This window comes from Lactuca saligna, chromosome 8 (assembly GCF_052625555.1).
Source record: "Lactuca saligna cultivar CGN05327 chromosome 8, ASM5262555v1, whole genome shotgun sequence".
NCBI lineage: Eukaryota > Viridiplantae > Streptophyta > Magnoliopsida > Asterales > Asteraceae > Lactuca > Lactuca saligna.
The window spans coordinates 202100616-202111932 of NC_136424.1; the positions used below are offsets into that span (position 1 = coordinate 202100616).

At 43.7% G+C, this 11317-nt stretch overlaps 1 protein-coding gene across 1 annotated transcript; it reads right to left on the reverse strand.

Annotated features, from left to right (window-relative positions):
- Nucleotides 1-9617: 9617 nt before the first annotated feature.
- Nucleotides 9618-10533, reverse strand: LOC145012736 (ethylene-responsive transcription factor 4-like). Its single transcript, XM_078971522.1, has one exon. It carries the CDS (start codon nucleotides 10457-10459, stop codon nucleotides 9788-9790), a length of 672 nt encoding a protein of 223 aa, XP_078827648.1. The 5' UTR covers nucleotides 10460-10533; the 3' UTR covers nucleotides 9618-9787.
- Nucleotides 10534-11317: the final 784 nt, after the last annotated feature.

Consider the following 11317-nt stretch of genomic DNA (forward strand, 5'->3'; position numbering starts at 1 on the left):
CGGCCAACTTTTCGGCCGATATGCTCTCCTAAATTGTAATAAAATGGGCGCTCTTGGTCAATCAATCCACAATGACCCATATCGAATCCGCTCCTTGCACGGTCTTAGGAAGCTTTGTGATAAAATCCATCGTAATATCTTCCATTTCCACAATAGGATGTCCAACGGCTGTATCTTGCCGTGCGGTCTCTAATGCTCGGCCTTGACCTTCCTGCAGGTTAAACACCGCTCAACGTACCAAGCCACATCCCACTTCATGCAGGGCCACCAATAGTCTAGACGAAGATCCCTATACATCTTCGTCACCCCGGGATGAATAGAGAACCGGGATTTGTGCGCCTCCTCCATCAGAACCCAACGCACGCCACCATGATAAGGAACCCACACCCTACGGTGAAGAGTCAATAACCCTCGGCTATCATAGTCGAAGGAGGAAACCTGTCCCACAATCCGCTCACTCTTCCGATGTTCCTCCTTCATAGCCTCCTGCTGAGCCTCCAGAATCCGTTCCAATAGTGGAGTCACTACTATCATCCGTAGGTAGATATCTCAGATCGACGCTACCTTATGGCTAAGCGCGTCGGCCACCACATTGGCCTTCCCTGGGTGATAAAGGATCTCGCAATCGTAATCCTTTACCACGTCCAACCACCGACGCTGCCTCATGTTTAGATTTGGATGATCCATGAGGTACCTCAAACTCTTACGGTCCATGTAAATGGTACAACGAACCCCATAGAGGTAATGACGCCAAATCTTGAGGGCGAACACAACAACCCCTAGCTCCAAGTCATGCATCGGGTAATTCGCCTCGTGAGGCTTTAGCTGCCTCAATGTGTAGGAGTTGACATGCCCTCTCTGCATCAATACCGTGCCCAAACCTGAGATGGATGCATCGCAGTATACAACAAAATCCTCTATGCCCTTAGGCAGGGCTAAGATTGGCGCCTCGCAAAATCTCTGTCTCAGTGACTCGAACGATGCCTGCTGCTCAGGCCCCCAATGAAAGACCACGACCTTACATGTTAGCCTGGTCAATGGTACCACTATCTTGGAGAAGTCCTGGATGAATCTCCGATAATAGCCTGCTAAACCCAGGAAACTCCAAATCTCAGATGGAGACTTCGGAACCTCCCCTCTCATCACGGCCTCTACCTTGGCGGGGTCTACTGAAATCCCGTCCTGGTTGACAAGGTGCCCAAGAAACTGCACCTCGCGCAACCAGAACTCACACTTAGAGAACTTAGCATATAAGCTCTCTCTCCTCAGGGTGTCCAACACCTCTTGGAGATGCCCCTCGTGCTCCTCCTGTGTCTTAGAATAAACCAAGATGTCATCAATGAAAATTATCACAGACCGATCCAGCATCGGTCTGCACATGCGGTTCATGAGGTCCATGAAAGCGGCAGGAGCATTGGTGAGGCCAAATGGTATCACCACGAACTCATAATGGCCATAGCGCATCCGAAACGCGGTCTTCTGCATATCCTCCTATCTAGCCCTCATCTGATGATAACCTGAACGCAAATCGGTCTTGGAGAACTAAGATACTCCCTGCAACTGATCAAAGAGATCATCAATCCTCAGGAGTGGGTAACGGTTCTTCACTGTTACCTTGTTCAGCTCCCGATAGTCTATACACATCTGATGCGACCCATCCTTCTTCTTCACAAACAGAATCGGGACTCCCCAGGATGAACTGATTGGCCTGATAAATCCCTTGTCTAGCAGCTCCTGCAGCTGCGTAGACAACTCCTGCATCTCGGGAGGAGCCAACTGATAGGGTGCCTTGGCTATGGGAGTCGCACCAGAGACTAGGTCGATCCTGAACTCCACCTGGCGCTCCGGAGGTATCCCAGGCAGCTCCTCGGGGAATATGTCCGCGAACTCTCGTACTACGAGCACCTTGTCCACCGTCGCTCTACCCGCATCCCGGGTATCCATAACATACGTGAAATAACCTGCACAACCCTGCTGGAGGTAGCGCCTTGCCCTCGTTGTGGTCTCTCATCCTGAATCACCAACTCTCCCCCACTTGGGGCTCTAACTCGAAGTAGCTGCTACGTGCAGTCTATCACTTCCCTATTGGGGCTTAACCAATCCATACCAGTGATAACCTTGTTCCCCCGCAAAGGTATGGGAACCAAATCCACCAGATAACGCTCCTCAAACAATCTCAATACACAATCCCGGAAAACTTCTGATGCTCGCACCGATCGATCGTCGGTAATCTCCACCTCTAAAGGGAAATCCAACCTGCACGAAGACTCAGGAAACTTCTTGCTAAGTGCAAGAGAAACAAATGATCGGGTAGCCCCCGAATCGAACAACACCTGAACTAGGATACCGTTCACATGGAACGATCCTAAGCAGAGCACATACATATAACATATCAACATTACAGCAGCATAACATAAAAGCATAAATAAAGAATCATACCAGTCACCAAATTGGGTGTCGTGCGTGCGTCCTCGGTAGACAACTGGAATGCCCGGATCCTCACCACTGGAGCCTCTGCCTTGCCCTGCCGGCCATCAGTGATCTACATGGTTGCTGGAGCTGGCGCCTTCACTGGCGCTGATGTTGCTGTCAACTGGGGGCAATTGGCCTTCTTGTGGCCCCTCTGGATGCAGTGGAAGCACAACAACTCAGACGTCTGAATAACCAGTGCAGGGGTAGTACAATCCCTGCTGAAGTTCCCTGTCTTGCCGCACTTGTAGCAACCCGACGATCCCAGTCTATATGCCCCCTCGTATGGTCTGTCGCATTTCCTGCAGTGGCCCAGTCCTGACCGGCCTTTCGGCCCAGCATTTGATCCCTTGGGCTTCTTCCCCGAAGCCCCTGTAACCTGTCCCTCCTCCGCTTTCCTCTTCCGGATATGCTCCAGATCAATCTCCCTTTCCCTATCCCTAGCAATCATAGAATCTAGGGTAGGGCAAGCTGAAAAACCAACATGCTCCCGGATGTTAGCTCGTACCATGTCATGGTAGCGGGTCCTCCTTATATACTCATCACCTGCATACTGGGGCACTAGCAATGCCCTCTCCTGGAACTTGGTGGTGATCTCCGCCATGGTCTCCGTCGTCTGCCTCATATCTAAAAACTCCCTAGCCAGCTGCTGAAGCTCGACATCCGGTGCAAACTCTACCCTGAACTTGGTCACAAAGTCCGACCAGGTCATAGCCTCGACAGCCGAGGCTCCCAATGAGTCACCAACAGACTCCCACCAGTCTCTAGCTCTGTCTCTCAAACACCTTGCTGCGTATCTCACCTTCAACCCCTCGGGGCAGAAGCTAGTCAACTCTGCATACTCGATGTCTGCAATCCACCGACTGATAGCTATGGGGTCCTTCACCCCATGAAAATCTGGCGCACCACTACCCCTGAAGTCCTTAAAGGACAGCATGCGAGATCCCGACTGGCCAGATGCCATGTCGCTCCTGAATGCCCTGAGGTGATCCTACATCAACTCAAATATCCCTTCCTTGATCGACCCGAAGATAATGGGAGTCGACTCAAGGATGTCCCTGGTGATCTATGACGCGATGAACTCGCGTAGCCTCTCATCCCCTAGCTCGGAACCTGATCCTGAACCTGATCCCTCTCCTGAACTGCCAACTGTTGGCCTCGATCGTAGTACCACCATTTTGCAATATATAAACAATGACTGTTAGCGATATTGATAGCTCTTGAGGAACCACATCTGCTACAAGTTCCCTGGTCTTATCCCAGCCTTCCTCGGTTTGGGTACGGATCCTCTACTTTCAGTAGTACGGGCCCATACTACCTTCCACATCTATCCGTACCTTCTTCAAGGACTGTCTTGACTCCACCAGATCCCTTTCTACCACTGCTGATCACTGTTATCTTTATCCTAGGCTTACCCTAGGAAAATCCCTGACTCCACTTAAACCAATCCTTAGTTGTTGAAGGCCTCCTTGTAATGCCAGGTAGCCATCACCTTAATACCATCACATGTGATGAGGCTTGGATAACCCTTCGAGTAAAAGACTTGTCCCTACAATGGTTGGACTCAGTCGAGAGCTGCGCAGTAGGGCCAAATCTAACACTCTGAGATTATTCAACCCTGATCACATGTGATGTGGCGTATTCACCTAATGGCTAACTCCCATCACTCAGAGTCCCACTAAGCACAGAGCAAGTAGCATTCGGATAAAGGAAGCATACTCATGCAAACTACTCTAATAATCAAGAAACTGTACTAGCATACAATACTGAACTCATACTATAAGGCATAACCTAAACAGGTTATTCCACTGCTGTCTACTCAATTTCTAGCATGCAATTCACATAAGGCCGGAACACATAAAGCAGGCACGTAAGGCATCCTCCTAGATCCTTAGTCCTATTCTAGCATGTTGTTCTACTAAAACTGATAAACATAGTATAACATTGTATGGGTACTTTGGGGAATACTTACTTGAGCTCAGTCGGTCACGCACATCACACACTTCGTTCTTTCTTAAAACTATTTACTTAATCTTTTAGAAAACTTTTTCTTTTTTCAAAATCCTTTAATCCCTTGATTTGAGTTCAGACACTCCTGAAGGTGTGTCCGAATCCCTCAAACCAAGGCTCTGATACCAACTTGTAACGACCCAATTTTCACGCCCAAAAATTTCATTTAAAATAAGTGGTTTGTAAAATATTTATAGTAAAACATCATCTGATCATATCATTTCACAAAACATATTTCGTGTTTGAAAACCCAAAACATGAAAATAATAATAATGTCAGAGTACAATCCCAGAACATCTTATAATGCGGAAATCCAATGTGTGTGTGTATGATGTGCCGCTACTGCGCCAGCTCCTTCCCCTTCGCTGAAGAGGTACCTGAAACCAAAACTGAAAACTGTAAGCACGAAGCTTAGTGAGTCCCCCCATCATTCCACATACCATACAGTCATATCACATACATACTGCCAGGCATTTATGGGGTGCCCGACCTACCCGATACGACCATTCTGGGGTGACGACCTATCCGTACGGCCATTCTGTGGTGCCGACCTACCCATGGCAAGCCATTCTGGGGTGCTGACTACCCTTCGGTCCTAACAACCGAACCTCGGGGACTATTTCACCCCCTACTACTACTATCACGTATAACATAACATAAGCATATTATCAGACATATCTGGGGTGCCTGAACTACCCTTCGGTCCTAACAACCGAACTCGGGGACTAGTTCCCTCCTACTACCTCTATCGCATATAACATAACAAGACAGCATGCAAACATATCATCACATACTGTCAAACGTACCTGGGATGTCTGACTACCCTTCGGTCCTAACAACTGAACTCTATTACTATCACATACAACATATCATGCTAGCATATAACATATCAGGTAGTAACAAACCTAGATGACATCACAAAGACAATCATCTATCATACGTCTCCTACTGGTGGGCCGACATTGTAGCCTTAGACCCACCGCTAGTGGAAGGTAACTTACCTCGAAAAGTAGTTGTCGAAAGTCTGCTTGTTAAGCGCCTGACTGTTGAATCGGAAATCCTCTGGCTATAAACCATAAACATAGATTAGCCACTCATACACACCCTTAGGTCAGATGACTGACCCACCCCTGGTCCAAGGTCAACTCCTTGGTCAAAGTCAACTTCCAGTTGATTGGACTCACCGAGTCATGGCACCGACTCGCCAAGTCCTTCTTCCACTAACCCGGTCCTACTCTACAAGTCCCTCTTCCCACTCACTGAGTCACCCTTAACTCACTATTTTGGACAGTAGAACTGGCTCGCGATCCGACTTGCTGAGTCCAAGAACAACTCGCCGATTCCATACGAGCAGATCTCCCACTCGCTTCCAAATCCTCACCAGAGCATCCTTTATGAGGATTTGGGTTTCTGGGACTATTGTTACACGTTAGATTGCTAATTCTGCATGCAGATACGAAGGGTTGGACCTTCAACACCTAAATCCATCTTACTCAGTAACTGTTCATCTGACTTGCCAACTTTTAAGAACAACTCGTCGAGTACCAAGCAATCTTCATAGGACTCACCGAGTTGTTCATCTAACTCGCCGAGTTCCACTTTGGGACTCGCCGAGTCCCTTGACCCATTTCCCATATAGACCAAATATGAGACATGCAACGCTTCAAAACCATAGATCTATGTTCCTAGGACATGCTTATCACGTAAAGTTGCAAACTTTACGTGCATGCATGGCCCTACAAGCTCCAAAAGGAAAATCCAAGTTCTTTATGAGGTCATACACTCAATGGGGACCTCAATCACTTCAACAACAGAAACTTATGCTTCTAATACGTCCACAAGGTCTAGATCTGAAATCCTTTCGGATCATTAAGCACAAACACATGGAGTTTGGTGTTTTAGGGCTTGAAAACCACCAATTAGGGACAAAACGGTATATAATGAACTAGTGATCAAGGTAGGAACTTTTCTCCCTGAATGGAAGCTTCTCACAGTGTAGATTTCGGATCTACTCCCCTCCTTGCACTCTTCAACCTCCTCCTTCTTCTTCTAAGCTCCAAACTTCCTTCACCAAGCAAAATCACTCACAAGAACAATATGGGGGGCTAGGGTTTTGCTCTACAGCTCTCTGGAATTGTTAGGAACAAGGGAGGCCGAGTTAGAGTGCTTAAATAGGGTGTAAACACTCGGGTTAGGGTTTTTGCCTAAACAGGGCCTACTCGCCGAGTCGGGGAACCGACTCGCCGAGTCCGAGGCTCATACCCCGCGTCTCATCCCACTCCTACTCGACGAGTTGGTCCTTCAACTCGCCGAATCCAAAGCAAAAATGAATTAAGAATTGTTAATTACAAGAAATACGTACCGGGAACCAGGTGCCACACCCTAAAATTGACATATCATGCACAAATCAAAAAGGATGGGAAAACTTTGAGCTTTATACCACCAAATGATGCTCCAACCATAGAAAAGCTCAGATCCAAAGCTTGGACTCCAACTCCATTCTCTTCCATGCTCCTTCTTCACTCCAAAAATCCAACAAGATCACTTATAAGCTCACAATTGATCACTCAAGCTCAAGGAATGGACATTAGGGTTTGAGAGGGTTAAGTTTCTAAAAATGGTGGCTAGGAATGAGGCCATCTTATTCTTTATATAGTGACACCCCCTTCATTTAGGGTTTTCATTTTGTGCCTAGTACGCTCAGCGTACTAGGTGACTCGGCTTCATATTCACGCGCATGAGTACGCTAAGCGTACATACACGTACGCCCAGCGTACTCAGCTGTCACCTTTCTCAAATAAGGGACTTATCCTGCCAAAACTTCAAATTGTCGTAACTTCCCCGTTATATGTTCGTTTCCAATGAATCTTATATGCATGGAAAGGTGACGAGAAACCCTACGCTCCTAGCAACTCGTCGCAGCCCAGAGGCTTCCTCATGCTCGGGTTGCAGTCCGCGGATCGTAAATCACAGATGATCTGAAACAGGATGTTACAAAAACAACCTTTCCATCACTAAAATATGGATTTCTTCTAACATGGTAATGGATGGTTTCTTCATAGCACCTTCAATCACTAAATTAAAACTTTCGGAAACACCATTTTTCATATGCATCACAACTCCTATCAACCTGAAAAATGCTTTACACCAGGTTTTAGGAACACTTTCCATTAAATGTTCAAAAATAGCTCCCTAAATATTTGACCCTTCAATATTTTCTGGAAATTATCATAGATGTGCCTAGCACATTGCCTATTCTATGTAGTTGGAACCCTTTCCTTCATAATTGCAATTACTCCCTATAATCAATACATACAAAGCATAAGCTTAAATATATTAAGTATGAAAAATATCAATAAGGGAAGTTTGAACATTACTTTGTGTTGGTCTGATGTTATTGTTAGTTCATGCTCAACTCCCATTCCAAAGTCATCAATCATAAGATCAAGAAACCAGTTCCATGTTTATTTATTTACCACTGCAACCACAACACATGCAACATGATATATGTGGTTGTTTACATCCCTCCTAATGGATGCAAGAAACTAACCTCTGCATATGTCGTTTAAAAGACAACCATATACTCCAATTACCCTCTTACAACCCTCCATCCATCCATCCTTCAAACCCTTTAAACACACATAAAACTTTGAGAAGTATTTTTCTCCATCAGGCATCACATCTACCTCCATCTTAACTATTGATCAAGGATTTTTCCTTTTTAGCTTTTCTCCATAGCTCCATGTTTTTGTGTAATGCTCTATTAAAGTACCTTCTATCTGCTAAAATACGTATTTCCTAGCATTTCTGCATTGTCCAACACTTGCTATCAGGTTAAACCTTTTACTGACCTTAGCTTTCAATTTCCTTATACTTATCTTTGGTTTCTGCAATATCTCATTCATGAAATGAGTTCATCTATTTATAGGTTACAATGGACCCAAATTTGAATACTCTTGAACAATTATGCCTATTAATTGAGGACTTAATCTGAAAAGACCTCTTATTCTTCATCCAGGTTGCCCACAACCTAGACAAGTCTTATTCTTCTTATTCTTCTTAAGTTTACAACATTTTGCCAACAACCTTTGATGATCATTTTTTTTTTCATACCATAAATCATACTCATTGACAGCATAGTTGATTATACATAACTTCAATTCTATTGGGTTGGAAAACCTTATACCTAAAACTGGGACCATTTTATCCATTCTTGATTCTCATCAAAGACAGGGAACACAAGCTCATCATCTTCATAACTGGCTTCATCATCATCATTTACTTCTTCGTCATTACTATTAGGAATAGGTTTACTACACAACCTGTTCAAAAATTCATCATCAATTGTTTTGTCAAAAATATCCACATCTTTATCAGGTTCATGCTCACATTCCATTATATCTGAAATATAAGTCTTTGTCATCATCATCTACGAACTCGGCCCACTAAAGAATACGTTCATTTTGGTGGTCAATGTAGACATTCATTCTTAGGCATGTAACCATCTTCAATAAACTCAAAATAATCAGCATCATTGTCGATTCTTCTAATACCTTCTGCTACTGTTTCATTTCAACTACATTAGTACAAATTTTCACACCTTCCTTTAGTCAGCTCTATAGCCCACAACACATAAAAATCCACATCACAAATTGATAGTCTTATAGAGTCTAAGTACACTAACAGATTTGGTGCAAACATTTCATTGTAGTTGAAATCTACTGTAAGATACGTAGTCAACAATTTCAATTCCAAACAATGAGTTCCTACTACTTCGATCGATTGATTTTTGAGAAACCATAATTAATCGAGAACAATTTTGGAGTAATTTTGGAATAACTATGAGGAACCCTAATTAAATGAAGTGCATTTCGAACAAAATGAAGTAATGAACACGTAAGATGTCATATAATTTTTTTTAAGTGAGTTAATTTGAGACAGCCGTTTAAAACAAATGTATGTTAGCCAGTAATATTGATGTAAATTGTACAAGTAAAACAAATTAAATGGCCTATGTGTATAATAAAAAAGATATAAATTAATTGGCTTTATGTATACAATAAAAAAGATATTGCCTATAAGATAATTACCTCCTAAGTCATTGTCACTTCTTTTATTTTAAGATAAAAGATTAGCCATAACTCAAACACAAATGTTAGTATTTATCCTAATCCTTTTTAATAGGATTTGTACAAAGTAATTACAAAATTTGACATAAACTAATCAACTTTTAAGTGAAATTAATTAACATATTTCCCTTTCAATTTTGTTTTTTAAATAGGAAAAAATATATTAAAACATATGATAATTAAACTTCTACTGTCGGAGGAGCTAGATTCAGATCGAGGTTAATTTCTCGTTTCGAATAACTCGTATCACGTGGGATGTAATCCGCTACAGACGACGACTCCGACACACTCTCCGCCCTACCACCATATCCACCGTCAAAATGCTGCTCCATTTGATGGATCGGGTACTGATGGGCCCTGTTCATTGCCATCTCGGGTTGCACTCCAAAAAACATAATCGGCTGCGCGTGAGGAACAAACGCCACCGTCTGTTGGTTCCCATTCACAAAAAACTGATACCCACCAACCGACGACGCCTCGCCGACAAGACACCTCATCAGATCCAGTTCCACCGGAGTGTTATTCTCACTCTCCCGGCTGGAAGGAGTAGACTCCACAGTGCTACTCTGACTGTAATTCCCACCGGTGACGCCATCCAACGACGGAGGGAAGTTGATCTTCGCCTTAGATCCACGAAAGTTGATTGCTGCGGTGTCGTATGCTCTCGCTGCCGCCTCCGCCGTATCGAAAGTACCCAACCAGACACGCGTTTTCGTCCCGGGGTCACGAATCTCAGCCGCGTAACGACCCCACGGCCTCTTCCTCACTCCACGGTAATGAACTTCGTTCACCGCAGCAGCAACCTTTCCCGCCGCCGTGACAGGTTTAGCAGTTTCGTTCTTCATAACCATCGTAGAATTTTCTATTGAAAACGGGTTTCGTTTCCGTGTTTGGTAAAGTGGTAACGATGTTTAAAGGAAGAAAGGAGGTGTCTTCATTATATAGATGGGTTTTAAGAGAGAGAAAGTGTGTGCGTATGTGTGAGAGAGAGAAAGGTGGAGTGTGCGTGGGGTCAACGGGTAGTTTGACTGGGCTAAGGCAAAAAGCGCCGCCCTACCGGGTGCGGTGGGGCAAGGGGTTACGTGGCACGCGTTAAAGCAGAATGACAAGCGGCGAAGACGTTGATGTGCCGGCTTTCTATTTAATTATTTTTATTATGTTTTTGGGCGGCTGCGTTTTCACTACACTTTCTTGGATGAAATAATGTATAAACTACACCAATGTTTATGAAATTGACAGAAACTACCCTTATAGTTTTGGCAGCAGTTTGGAGCCACATTTTTTTTAGGACCGAGTCATTGATTGTTATAATTATTACTTTTTGTAATTTTCTTTCTGTTTTTTGTTTTTATATATATATTTTTACCCAATTAAATAGTGATAAGTGCAACATTTAATATTTATTTAATAAAATTTAAGATATTAATATCACACATGTTATCATTTAAATAGATAGAAAGATTGATAAAAACAAAAGTTAGGAGCATATTTGATTTTTATTTTCTTTTTAAATCAACCATTATTTACACAAATATACTCAAATTTACCGTTTGTAAAAATATCCTTGATTTAGGACGGAAAAATCTCGAGTCATTTTTCTAAGACGGGTGGGAGCAGACAACGCACACCTCCGTTTTTCCGACGTGACAAGCTAAACATGGCGTTTTAACATCTATTACACCGCCTTAGGGTGACGTTTTTAGATGTTA